General features: G+C 45.9%; 1 protein-coding gene across 1 annotated transcript in view; it reads right to left on the bottom strand.

The window, feature by feature from the left end:
- Positions 1–10,281, bottom strand: part of ATG2A (autophagy related 2A) — an 80,117-nt gene extending 69,836 nt beyond the window's left edge. Inside the window, 1 exon segment of the mRNA XM_039358450.1 lies at positions 9,440–10,281. Coding sequence (XP_039214384.1) covers positions 9,440–9,610 — 171 coding nt within the window. The 5' untranslated portion in view covers positions 9,611–10,281.
- Between the last annotated feature and the right edge of the window lie 4,298 nt (positions 10,282–14,579).

Raw genomic sequence — 14,579 nt, 5'->3', positions numbered from 1 at the left:
CAATAGGAATTGTCCAGGCTGTCTCTGCCCTGCTGAGCCCACCAAAAGCCCCATTCTGCAAACGGTGCTGCACCAGTGGAGTAGTCGACTTACGACCGGTTGAGTAGTTCTCGACTTACGACCGGTTGGGGGTTGCAGCATTAAAAAGGTTGAGAACCGCTGCTCTACTTGGAGCTGCCCTTGAAAAGTATCCGGAAAGCTCCAGTCGGTTCAAAATGCAGCAAATCGACATGGGTTTTGTGTAAGCCTAGATTTGCACAGGTGTCACATCTCTCTTGTGGGAGCTGCCCATTTCCTTCCAGGCCCAATTCAAGATACTGGTCATCACCCTCAAAACTTTCCATGGCTTAAGTCCAGGCCACAAAGAAGTGACAGAGTTGTTGGCTTCTTTATTGGGATTTTATTTTTCTAAGTTGCCTGGAGTCACTGCAAATGAGTTGGGCTGCCATACAAATTTTCTTAATTAATTAATTAATTAATTTAATGCACGCTACTGGGATACAGGAGGTTTGGAAACAGGGGAACTCAAAGAAGTCACAGGCAGGGCTGTCTTTTCCTGTCCCCACCACCACCACCAGCACCCTGTCCAGCAGCAAAAAATGAATATAATTCGTGCCCTGCAGATCTTATAAACCAAACGCTGAGCCCAGAGAAAGCACACAAAAAAAGAGACCCTCCAATTATACTAGCAATCGTAATATTTTTTTTTTCACTTCCAAAAGCCATGTGGCGTGTGGCATTCTCATCACTAAGGCTGAATCCCGCTTTTGAGAAGGAAGGGGCAGAAATCAAGGAAAAATGGATTGGCTAGGCCAGGGGAGAGGAACCGTGGCCCTTTTATGAGTTGTGGACTTCAACTCCCAGAATTCCTGAGGGCCGAGGAGAATGTTAACTGTCCTCACCATACACGTAGTTATCAACTTACAACAGTTTGCTTCGTGACCGTTTGAAGTTGCAACGGCACTGAAAAAAGTGACTTATGACCATTTTTCGCACTTAACGACCATTGCAGCATCCCCCCCCCATGGTCACGTGATCAAAATTCAGCTGCTTGGCAAGTGACTCATACTTACGATGGTTGCTCTGCCCCTAGGTCACGTGATCCCCTTTTTACAACCTTCTGACCAGCAAAGTCAATGGGGAACCCAGATTCACTTAACAACCAGGTTACTAACTTATCCACTGCAGTGATTCACTTAACAACTCTGGCAAAAAAGGTCGTAAAATGAGGCGAAACTCACTTAACAAGCGTCTCCCCGGACAACAGACATTTGGAACTCAATTGTGATCGTAAGTGGAGGATTACCTGTACATTTTTAGCAACAACACACCCAAATCACACTATTGGGAAGCAAGGGACAGTGGATTTCAAAACAAACTGGAAAGTGGGGCGTAGCAGCCTAAAATTGTCCGTCCCTGAAGCAGTGAATGGAAGCTACTATAGGAATATGTGCTGGATGCAGAGAAGAGCAACAAAGAAGATTAAGGAACTGCAGGTTAAAACATATAAGGAACATTTGCAGGAACTGGGTATGTCTAGCCCAGAGGTCCCCAATTTTTTGGCCACCAGGGACTAGTTCCGTGGAGAAAGGTTTTTCCACGGACTGTAGATTGTGTGGTTTTGTGTGTGGCCTACATCCTGCAGATGGGGCTTTGCTTGTTTGTGCGGACCGGTTGCTGGCATGCAACCGGTACCAGTCCATGGACTGGGGGTTGGGGGTCCCTGGCCTAGCCTGGTCTAGCCTAACAAGGATCAGGGGTGCCCATGATAGCCATCTTCCAATATTTCAGGGGCTGCCACAAAGAAGAAGGGGTCAATCTATTATCCAAAGCACAAAAAGGCAGGAAAAGAAGCAACAGGTAGAAACTAATCAAAGAGAGAACTCTGGAACTAAGGAGAAATTTCCTGACAGTGAGAACAATTAATCAGTGGGACAACCTGGCTCCAGAAGTTGTGAATGCTCCAACACTGGAAGTGTTTAAGAAGAGAGTGGACAACCATTTGTTTGAAATGGCGTAGGATTTCCTACCTGAGCAGGGGGCTGGACTAGATGACCTCCAAGATCCTGCCCTACAATCCTATGTTCTACATTTGGAAAAGGTGAGGTGGTAGCACCTTCTTTGAAACTTGACACGATACCCATTTTTTTTCCATTAAGCATCTGGCACAGATAGCCAGAAATAAAATAAACATCACCCCAAACAGTCCATCAAACAAGTTTGGGAACATTTCAAATATTCCCCCACAGAAAGCTAGACTTTGCTCCCTTGTGTTTTTCCCTAGGGTCCCAAGAGCAAATAGGTGTCCCAAAAGTCCTTTTTCAAGAGGCAACGGGACTTTCTTTGCTTTTGCCTTGAAGACATCTCACTTCTCGTCCAAGAAGCTTCTTCAGTTCTGGAAGAAGCAAAACATCTTCAAGGAAAAACAAAGAAAGTCCAGCTGTTGAAAATGCCCCTTTGGGATAACCAGGACCTGGATGATGGGAGAAGCTCTACAGACAGAAGCAAATAGGGCACTAAACTCTGTTGAGTACTGAATTGTCTGTATTCCACAGAAGAAAATTGACGGATTATTTTTAAACCTAACCGTTAAATAGGCAGCAGACCATAAATACTTTTACATTTATTGTTCGTTAGGGGAATGTTAAAATACCAGCTTGGTTAATCCAACAAATCAACCCATAAATCCTGGTTTGAACTGTCACAGCTGAGATGTCACAACCCATTAAAGCTAAAACTAGGAAAACACACAATTCAGTTCCATTCCCTGCACCTAGATTGGGCCCAAACACTCAACCGGTTCTGTGGAAGACACAGCAAGCTAATATTTGTGCAACATACAAAGTTCAGCAGTGCGATTGTGGTGTGTGGCTCGGCACATTGTGTAAACTCCACTTATTTGTTTATGAGTCATAAAATAAGCCCGGAAAATAGTTTCACACCTAGCACAGGCAGTCCTCAACTTACGGCCACAACTGAGCCTGAGATTTCTGTTGCTCAGCGAGACAGTTGTTAAGTAGGTTTTGCTCCATTTTACAACTTTTCTTGCCCTGGTTGTTAAGTGAATCACTGCAACTGTTCAGTTGGTCACATGGTCGTTAAGTGAAGCTGGCTTCCCCACTGACTTTGTCAGAAGGTCGCAAAAGGGGATCACACGCGACCATCATGCATCAAGACCACTCATGCCAGCTGCTAAGGTTGAGGAATTCTGGGAGTTAAGTCCATAAGTCTTAAAGTTGCCAAGGTTGAGAACCCCTGTGCTAAGGGGCTGAATTTTGATACCGTGACCATGGGGATGCTGCAGTGGTCATGTGAAACACAGCCATGGGTCACATTTTTAGTGCCGTTGTAATTTTGAATGGTCACTAAAGAAATGGTTGCAGGTTGACGAATCCTTGTGCTGCAACCAAGTTAAGCTTATTGCAACTCAGCAATAAGAGAAGGGCTCTGATTAAAGGATCATACACAAGAAAGATATATTATTGTATGGAGAAGATGGATAGATTATATTCAGAAGAAGTATGGGACTAATAAAGTTTCATTTATTTTATGAGTAAATTTTATAGTAAATGTTGTATAAGAGATTTGTTCATGATGATGTAATTTAAGGGGAGTTAAGGGCTAAGCATGATTTTTTTTTCTTTTTTTCTTTTTGTATTGTATAATTTTGTTATTAATAACCCTGTACTCTGCTCTGGGAAGTGAGGGGGGGGTTGAGGGTGGGTGGGTGGGTGAGTGGGTGGGTAAATAGGTAGAATAGGATAATATAGATATGATAATTTATGGAGAGGTGCTGCTTGTGCATTTCCCCTATGCTGTATTCCTGTATTTGAGAGGGAGGGGAGGAAGGTGAAGGGAGGAAGTAGGATGATAAGAGGAGAAGGGGAAGGGAAGAGAGTAGTGAGGGGAGGAGAGAAAGAGGAGGGAAGTAGGGAAGGTACTGGGGAGGGTGGATGCAGCCTGGGGGGAAGGAGCAAGCGGCACCTATGGTTCTGGTTATGATTATGAATCTATTTTATTTTGATAAGTGAATTTTGTTGTATAATTATGCTGGATAAATGGAAAAAAAAATTATTATTAAAAAAAGAGAAGGGCTCTGGTGCAGAGAAAGCAACAATGACCATCATGCTGGGCAGCTACAAATATAAATCAAAGCCCAGAAGCAAAGACCCACATTTGCAGCTGTGGCTTCCTTTCGGTGGGAGATCTCCCGTTTCTTGCCTGGCCATGGAGAGGCTCGTGTGGGCTGGAGGACAACAAGATCAACATCTCCTGTTTTTGCAATCCGTGCACACCCAGGCAGCCAGACAACAGCCATGACGTGGAGCCAGAGCACATGAGTCAACTCAACCAAAACAAACATCCCCCATTCCTCTCCAGATACTTGACACTTCCTGGAGCCCTTGCTCCACCCGACCTGCTCTTGCGCAAGGCGGCCAGTGGCTCGGTGGGGGCTGAGGTTTTGATCTCGCCCTTCGGACTTTGCAATGAACGTGTCGGAGGATCGTATCCCCTTATTTTCCCCACAATCACCACCCTTCGAGCCGGATTGGGCTGAGAGAGAGGGGCTGGCCCCCAAATCGCTCAGCTGGATTCCATGCCTGAGGTGGAACTAGAACTCACCGTCTCCTGGTGACTGGCCCAAAGTCGCCCATCTGACTTTCATGCCTAAAAGCCAGACTAGAATTCCCCGTCTCCTGATGATTAGCCCAGTTACCCTGCTGGCTTTCGTGTCTGAGGCGGGACTAGAACTCACCGTCACCTGGCGATTGACCAAAAATCACCCAGCTGACTTTCATGCCTAAAGCAAGACTAGAACTCCCTGTCTTCCGGTCACCTTGCTGGCTTTCACGCCCGAGGCAGGACTACAACTCACTGTCACCTGGTGATTGGCCGAAAGTCACCCATTTGACTTTCATGCCTAAGGCAATCTTCCCACAGGGCTTCCGACAAGCGAGTTAACAAGGAAAGCCAGATTTGCTTAACAACCACCGAATTCACTTAACCACCACGGGAAAAAAGCTTGCAAACGGGGCTCACTTAATGACTGCCTTGTTTAGCAGCAAAGCTCCAGTTCCAATTGTGGTCATAAGGCAAAGGCCACAGGTAGTCCTCGATTTACCACCACAAGTGAGCCCAAAATTTATGTGGCTAAGGTGAGAAGTTTGTTCAGTGAGTTTTGTCCCATTTTACAACCTTCCTTGCCACAGCTGTTAAGCGAATCGCTGCAGTTGTTAAGTTAGCAACACAATTGTAAAGTGAATCTGGCTTTCCCCTTGACTTGCTTGTGTGAGGTCGCAAAAGGGGATCACCTGACCCCGGGACACTGTGACCGTCATAAATATGGACACGGTTGTGAATCTAGCTTCCCGATTTGCTTGTCCAAAGGTCAAAAAAAGGGGGTCCACTGACCCCGGGACACTGCAACCATCATAAATATGAACCAGTTGCCAAGCATCCGAATTTTGATCATGCAACCACAGGGGATGCAGCAACGGTCGTGTGAAAACAGTCCTAGGCACTGTTTTTAGTGCCATCGTAACTTTGAACAGTCACTAAACGAACTGTCGAAAGTCGAGGACCCACCTGTGCTCGTATTGCTTTACCCCAAAGCTAAAAATTGAATGAGAAGGACTCGCCAAGATAATGCTACTTGGGGAGGCTTTCCACAGCAAGACAAGGAAACTTTGAGTGTGTCGGCACCTCCCTTTCCACCTCAGACACAGCAAATCACAGCAAATCATCCGGTTCATCATTCCACAGGTGAGTCTCCCACGCCCAAAGCACAAGAACCTTAAAATACAGAAGCAGCTCTAATGGGGCAGGACCTCCTGAAGCGAGGACACCATCGGAAGGCTTGATGTTCCATTCACACTTTCCCAAGTCCCTTCTCATATTTTAGGGTGCGTCGCAAGCACAGGTCGCTCCACTCCTTCGCATGAAGTTCTAACACCTTCCCTGCTTTGAGGTCCGGTCATAGGAAGACCTGGGTCAGGGGTGAGGAACCTTGGCTCTTTTATGACTTGTGGACTTCAACTCCCAGAATTCCCGAGCAGGCATGGTTTCCCCACCCCTGACTTAGAGCAACAGCATTTTGACTTATACACCGCTTCTAAGTGGTTTACAGCAGGGCTTTTCAACCTTTTCACCCACTGTACCACTTTTAGGATATGGCAACATCCGAGTACCACCAGTCGCCTAGCAAGGTGTCAAAAACTTGATGACCCCCCAAAAAAAGGGAAAAAATGATAAAGGACAGGCAGTCCTCGACTTACAACAGTTCGCTTAGTGACTGTTCGAAGTTACAATGGCACTGAAAAAAGTGCCCCCCAAGCCACAGCCAAGCAAGACACCTGCCTGCCTGCCCGGTGGTGCTCTTCCTCCTGTCCGAGGTTTTCATTGTTGTGAGCATTTCTGTTGAGGATTGGCAGCAGGGGTGGCGTGGGGGGGTGTTTGGTTTTTACTCCCCCCATCTGCTGGGTGGTTGCAGCAGGTTTTGGTCACTTCACATGATTGTGGGACACTGTGACCATCATAAATATGAATCAGTTGCCAAGCATCTGATTGTAAATCACAAGACCCTGGAGATGCTGCAACATTCCAGCTGATCGGCGCTTCTTCTGGGCTCGGCAGAAGCTCCAGGATCAGTGCTGAGCTCCAGCTGGAGCCTGGCACTGATCCTGGTGCTTCTGCTGAGCCCTGACAGCCCCGAAGAAGCGCCGATCAGCTGGAAAGCAGCACTGGTCCTGGTGCTTCCGCTGAGCCCTGACAGCCCTGCAGCTCCAGCCGTCTCTCGCTCAGGCTTGTGCGGTGCTGCCTCCGGTTCAGCTCATTCCCCTCCCCTGCTACCCCTTTTCTAGGATGGTCGCATATCACCTGCCAGGTGCCAATATACCACAGGTGGTATCTGTACCACTGGTTGAAAAGCCTTGCCCTAGAGTAACCCCCTCAGCAAGATAAGAGGCAAATAAATTTAACAAATAAATAAATATAGCTAGCGGACCTGCACTTGCAGGAAAAACACTAGGATTATGATGATATGACTATAGCTGCTCTCTCGGTTTAAAACGTATATATAGAAATATATATTTGTGTGTGGATGTGGACACGTATATACACTGGACAGCCACTGGTCTGAAATGGTATAGAGTCTCATGCTCAAATAAGAGGTTGGACTAGAAGACCTCCAAAGTCCCTTCCAACTCTGTTATTCTATGTTGTAAATATGTACAGACAGACATCTATAAATATTTATATAGTGATATTTATAAATATATAAATACATTTAGATATAAATATTTTATACCTTTCCATGTATATATTTTTACTTATATACTTGTAAGCTGCCTTTATTTTATACACACACACACACACACACACATATATATATATATACACACATGTAGGTCTTTGGTTATTCAGGTTTTCTCCCGCGTCAAATTGAAAATGTCTTGGCGACGTTTCGACAAAGTCCCATTTGTCATCTTCAGGCTGGTGTTTTTGGCTTCGTGCTTCTAGGAGCAATGTGTGATCGTAGCTCCTAGAAGCACGAAGCTGAAAACACCAGCCTGAAGATGACGAATGGGACTTCGTCGAAACGTTGCCAAGACACCTCCAATTTTACACGGGAGAAGACCCAAATAACCAAAGACCTACATACAAACACCCGCAAAAACCTCAGAAAACATAATACACATATACATATATACAAACATACACACATACATACACACACACACACACAAAGGCTATAGAATCTTATACTATATTTGTATCCTGCTTTTATTATTTTTACAAATAACTCAAAGTGGCAAACATACCCAATGCACCTATTTTCCTCACAATAACCCTGTGAGGCGAGCTGGAATGAGAGAAAGGGCCTTATCCGAAGTCACCCAGCTGGCTTTCATGGCTAAGGCGGGACTAGAACTCACCGCCTCCCACTTTCTGGTATTTGGTAAACAGTGTGTGTTTATATGTACCACGGTACATATCGACACACACCATTACATGTTAAATATATAGAATAATACATGTATACTAATAGATTTTTGGAATGGTGTGTTTGTACAGATACCCCCCCAAAACCTACAAAATTATGTATTTGTGTGTATCTCTAAAGCAGGGGTTCTCAACCTTGGGAACTTTAAGACTTGTGGACTTCAACTCCCAGAATTCCTCAGCCAGCTTTAAGACTTGTGGACTTCAACTCCCAGAATTCCTCAGCCATCCCCAGCCTCCGAGAGAGAGAGAGAGAGAGAGGGGGGGGGAGGGGCAGGCTGGGGTGATGGGTCGTGTAGTTCCAAGTCAATCCCCAGAAGGGATTGGGATGGGCTTCCCCATACCAGCATGGATCCATAGGGAAGGTTTCTCAATCTTGGCTGCTTTCAGATGGGTGGGCTTCAACTCCCAGAGCTGGCTGGGGGATTCTGGGAGTTGAAGTCCACAAGTCTTAAAGTTGCCAAGGTTGAGAACCCCTGCTCTAAAGTGACATACACCTGTACAAAACATGCACATTGCTACACACACCTCAAGCCCAACAGAGCTCTGGATCTACAGGCATGTGAGAGTATATTCTATGGCAGTTTCTCAGCCTTCACAAATGCCCGAGGGGTGGACTTCAACTCCCAGAATCCCCCAGCCAGCTCTGGGAGTTGAAGCCCACCCATCTGAAAGCAGCCAAGATTGAGAAACCTTCCCTATGGATCCATGCTGGTATGGGGAAGCCCATCCCAATCCCTTCTGGGGATTGACTTGGAACTACACGACCCATCACCCCAGCCTGCCCCTCTCTCTCTCTCTCTCTCTCTCTCTCTCTCTCTCTCTCTCTCTCTCTCGGAGGCTGGGGATGGCTGGGGGATTCTGGGAGTTGAAGTCCACCCCTTGGGCATTTGTGAAGGCTGAGAAACTGCCATAGAATATACTATCACATGCCTGTAGATCCAGAGCTCCGTTGGGCTTGAGGTGTGTGTAGCAATCTGCATGTTTTGTACAGGTGTATGTCACTTTAGAGCAGGGGTTCTCAACCTTGGCAACTTTAAGACTTGTGGACTTCAACTCCCAGAATCCCCCAGCCAGCCAGCTCTGGGAGTTGAAGCCCACCCATCTGAAAGCAGCCAAGATTGAGAAACCTTCCCTATGGATCCATGCTGGTATGGGGAAGCCCATCCCAATCCCTTCTGGGGATTGACTTGGAACTACACGACCCATCACCCCAGCCTGCCTCTCTCTCTCGGAGGCTGGGGATGATGGGGCTTGTGACCCCAAGGACACTCGGGGAGAGGGAGAGGAGGGGAGGGAGAGGGCCCAGCAGGCCGCTAGGAGAGAGGAAGCTGCACCGGTACGTTTCCTGCCTGCCTGCCCAGGAAGCCAGCTAGCCAGCCAGGCCCTTCTCGCCTCCTTTCCCTTCCCTTCGCTCCACCGCGGCGGAGAACCTCACCCAGACGTCGAGGTGGAGACGGGTCAGGCGTCCGGCGCCCGCGTACAGGTCGAGGCTGAGCTGCTCCAGGCCGAGCCGCTCCTCCAGGAAGTGGCCCAGGTAATGCTGCAGCAAGTAGCGGCAGGCTCGCTTCTTGATCGAGCTCGACCACGGGAAGAACCACCGGGACATGATGAGAGAGGCGGCGCGGGCTGTCGTCGTCTTCCGAGGGGATCGCCCTGACCGCCGATGCCGACGCCGCCACCCGGGCGACCTCGCCCGGTCAGCCCGATCACGCGACTCCCCGGCTCCGCGCCCAGCTTCTTTTGCTCTCCAGGCCCGCTTCGCTGGCCGACGGGCTCGCTCATTGGCCGTGCCTCCCCTTTCCCCTCTTTTGATTGGTCGTTGGGCAAGCCTCGCGGGTGACGTTCAAAAGAGGGCGGAGACCTGGAGATGAAAACACGCCACCGGGGGCGGGGCGTGAAGTAAGTTCCCTGATTCTCCTCTAGAGAGAAAAAATAGCAGAATCGCCTAACTCCTGTAAGAAGAGCGTACTTCCGGGCTCGCTAAGAAAGTTGAGTTTTGCCGTCTCTAAAGGGGGGTGCCGGGAGAAACAGGGGTGCAATTTGGAAATTTTGACTTTCATCCTTTCTTGAACACCGGAATCCTTCTCTGGAAACATAAAGGCTTCCGGCCCCGGGCTGCCAAAAGGCAGGATAAATGGGATCCACTCTCAACCCCCCATTTCCCCAAAATGCAATTATTTATCCAAATAGCCAACCCTGACTGGTTTTTTTTTTTAAAAAATGAGTTTAAAAAGAAAATGTTAGGAAGAACAAGGGGTAGCCAGCATATTTACTGACGGTCGATGTTCATTTCAGCTGCTAGGATTCTGAACTGCTCAGTGGCTGAGTTCACAAGAAAGGTTAAACCCAGGTTAGCAGAATACAATGCTAACATTGCAGACCCTCCAGTCTGGAAATAATAAACCAGATTCTGGCTTTACACATACACACAGTGTGCTGATTACCACAAACTTCCCCCCCCACCACCACCACTGTAGTCTTGATCAGGCGCCTCCAAACTTTGCAAACTTTTAAGACTTGTGAAGTTCAACTCCCAAAATTCCCCTGCCAGCATTGTGGGAGTTGAAGTCCATAAGTCTTAAAGTTGCCAAGTTTGGAGAGCCCTTAATGTGGAAAAGTTAACAATCACTAGAATAATGATGTGTCTGCATAATTACTGGAAAAGTGCTGTGTTAGCAGTATGTGACTAACCTAATGCGGATTGCACTTGGATGCAATGTATGTAGCAAACTCTCCATTGTATACCCGTGAGAAATGAACCTAATGTATTACAATGTGTAATCCTTTGTTCCTGAGAAAAAAAGGGAAAAGTATAAAACTGAAGGCTTAATCCGCCCCCGGGGTTTAGAATTGCTTGTTGCTATAGCTTCTGAACCTGCGCAATAAATCTCTCTGCTAAAAGCCCTCTGGAATTCGTAAGAGTCCCTTTCGTATGCCACAAGACCCTGGTCTTGACATAGGTAGGCCTCGACTTACAACAGTTTGTTTAGTGACAATTTGAAGTTACAAGGGCACTGAAAAAAGTAGCCTATGACCGTTTTTCACATTTAGACCATTGCAGCATCCCCATGTGATCATGTGATCAAAATTCAAATGCTTGGTGTTCTGTTCTGTGCATTGGTAAGGCATTGAGACAAGACAGACGAACAACAGATCCTTTTTTATTGAATCTCCAACAGAACCAAAACAAAACGGCGCAGATTCCTTTATATACCCCTTTGCAGGGACAGTGTCAGCCAATCAATACAACGGATTCTCCCGCCTTGCGCCTGCGCAATTGGCTGGAGACAGCCTGTCTGGTCTTGGGCAACCACGTGGTCTGCAGCTTCCTGCACCTGTTGAATCACTCAGTACGTCCAGGACATAACACTTGGCAATTGGTTCACTTTTCTGACCATTCCTGTTTCCCAAGGTCATGTGACTTTCTGACAAGCAAAGTCAGATTCACTTAACAACCATATTACTAACTCAACAACCGCAGTGATTCACTTAACAACTGTGGCAAGAAAGGACATAAAACTCACTAAACAACGGTCTCATTTAGCAACAGAAATGTTGGGCTCAAGTGTGGTCGTAAGTCAAGGACCACCTGTAAATAAAGATTCATGTCAGCCTGTAGTCTGCTTTATTAGAATCCAGCCAGAGAATGGTCTGAGTAAATCATGAAAAATGTAAATCAGCCAGGAAAGCTGGCTTGTTATGCAAAGGTCATCATTCTGCATTTCCACAAGAACTGATTTTTGGACTGACGTTGATGGATGGATGATTGATTAATCTGTCATCCAGTTATTTTTTAGTCCTAGCAACCACATAGACTTTCTCCAAGACTAGCCCAGCATCTCTCGACTTCAGTGACTTGGAGATGGGTGGACTTCAAGTCCCAGAATTCCTCAGCACATGGAATTCTGGGAGTTAAAGTTCACTCATCATCAATTTGCTGAGGTTGAAAAACACTGCTTCAGAGCATTATGATTATAGTTCCCACCACAACCACCACCACCAGATGCTCTAATGGTCAAGGATGAAGGGAACGGCTTCCTGGGGCTCAGGAATTCTGGTAGTTGAAGTCCATGAGTCATAAAAGAGCAGAGGTTGCCTACCCCTGTTCTAGGGCAATTCCATGAAACTTAAAAAGACCCTGCAGGAATCTGCCCCTCCAATATAATACTTGGCCACAGGGGGCAGTATAACACAATTGCTCACTTCATCCCATACTAGTATAGATCACCATTTCTCACCCTCGGCTAGTTTAAGATGGGTGGACTTCAACTCCCAGAATTCCCCAGCCAGATATGCTGGCTGAGGAATTCTGGGAGTTGGTCCTTCCATACCAGCTGGGAGCTGAAATCCATTTATTTTAAAGTGGCCAAGATTGAGAAATACTGCTGCTGTTAAATGGAGTTGCACCCAATTTTATGACCATTTTTGCCGCCATTGTTAACCAGAACACTGCAGTGGTTAAGTGAATCAGGTGGTCATTAAGCGAGTCCATTGGCTTTGCTTGCTGGAAGCCAGCTGGGAAGGCTGCAAATGGTTGTGAAACACCCAAATTTTATCCTGTGGATTGGGGGGGGGGTGTGAAGGATTATTGCGAAGACTCGTCATAAGTCATATTTTTGGTCCTGTTGTAACTTCAAACAGTTACTAAATGAATAGCTGTAAATGGAGGTCCATCATGCTGTAAGAAATATAACTTATATTTACTGCAAAGAAAATCAGAATGTTCTTTTTCTTCATTTTTTTTAATCCCCTTTGGGGGGTTTTCTATTCTATTCTATTCTATTCTATTCTATTCTTTGTAATTCTGTTCTATTCTATTCTATTATTCTATTCTATTCTATTCTATTATTCTATTCTATTCTTTGTAATTCTGTTCTGTTCTATTCTATTCTATTCTATTCTTCCATTCTATTCTATTCTATTCTAATTCTATTCTAATTCTAATTCCATTCCATTCTCTATTCTATTCTATTCTAATTTTCTATTCTATTCTAATTTTCTACTCTATTCTATTCTTAAAAATTGCCAGTGATCAAGTACCCATAACTCAAAGAGGAAGAGTATTCCCTCTCTCTCATATATTGTTTGTATCTACCTATCTTATCTATCACATAGAATCATAAGGTTGGAAGGGACCTTGGAGGTCTTCTAGTCCAACCCCCTATTCAAGCAGGAGACCTTATATCATTTCAGACAAATGGATTTTCCAGTCTCTTCTTGAAAACCGCCAGTGATGGAGCACCCACCACTTCTGAAGGCAAACCCTTCTGCTGATTAATAGTTGTCACTGTCAGGAAATTTCTCCTGGCTTTTGTTAGTTTTATGCTCTTTATGAAATGATTACAGATTACAAAGGAAGGGGAGTCGACGTCTTGACATTCAAACCCTGTGCAAAAGCCACGTTTCCTGTCCTTGCTGAAAAGTGTCAGGGTGATTGAGTGATGGATGTCTCTTTTTCTACCCCTCCTGACTTCCTACTGGTTGATTCCTTTTGTGGGGCCTGCTGAGAATCGTACAATGGGTGGAGACTTTTAGCATATGTTTGCCCCACTCATTCGTGGCTGACCATCGATAAAAGCACACTGGGAGAACTGGCCTAATGAAACCTGCCTGGAAGGTATAAACATCAATGGGAATTGTAGTCCTTTGGAATGAGGGGTATGCATGAGGGATATGTATCCCACTTCGATTTTTCTGGAATTCAAACTGAGCTGCGCAATTCAAGTTGGAATTGCTGCATGAGAGGAGGAACTTCCATTCATTAAGCAAGTAGTCATAAGTTAAGGACTACCTGTATTTATTTTTACAAGATAGGATAGAAAGGAATAATTTGCACTGGTGGTTCTCCGGGTCAGTCATCTGCTCTGGACAACTAACTTTATATAGAATAGAATAGAGCTGGAAGGGACCTTGGAGGTCTTCTAGTCCAGCCCCCTGCTCAAGCAGGAGACCCTATGCCATCTCAGACAAATTGTTGTCCAATCTCTTCTTAAAAATCTCGAGTGATGGAGCGCCCACAACTTTTGGTGGCAAGCTGTTCCACTGGTTAATTGTCCTCACTGTTAGGAAGTTTCTCCTTAATTCCAGGTTGCCTCTCTCCTTGATTAGTTTCCAACTGGACAACTTCTTCTTCCTCAAGTGAATTGACTCCCCCCCACCCGTGTTTTCTGCCCATACACAGAGTGGAGAATTTCTCCACACCATTTGAGACCAGCTTGAATCTCCTTTTGATTCAGTCAGGGTCAAAATGTTTGGTCTGGCGATGAAGGCGCCAAGTTAGAAACCAGGAGATGGTGAGTTCTAGTCCCAGCTTAGACATGAAAGTGAGCTGGATGACTTTAGGCCAGTCACCAGGAGACGGTGAATTCTAGTCAGACATGAAAGCCAGCTGGGTGGCTTTGAGCCTGCAGGGTTGTTGTGGGGAAAATAAGAGGAGGAAGGAGTATTAGGTATCTTCACTACCTTGAATGATTTATAAAAATAATAAATGTGTTATAAAAATTAAAAATAGCCCAGAACTCAGTAATTCCCCTTTTGAAATGGGATACTGCTTTCCCCAAAATTCCAGATATTCA

Source organism: Crotalus tigris, unplaced genomic scaffold (genome assembly GCF_016545835.1).
Source record: "Crotalus tigris isolate CLP2741 ecotype Arizona unplaced genomic scaffold, ASM1654583v1 scf7180000019021.11574027:1482141, whole genome shotgun sequence".
Taxonomy (NCBI): domain Eukaryota; kingdom Metazoa; phylum Chordata; class Lepidosauria; order Squamata; family Viperidae; genus Crotalus; species Crotalus tigris.
The sequence above is the reverse complement of the archived record's forward strand: the minus strand, read 5'-3'. Positions and strand labels throughout refer to the sequence as shown.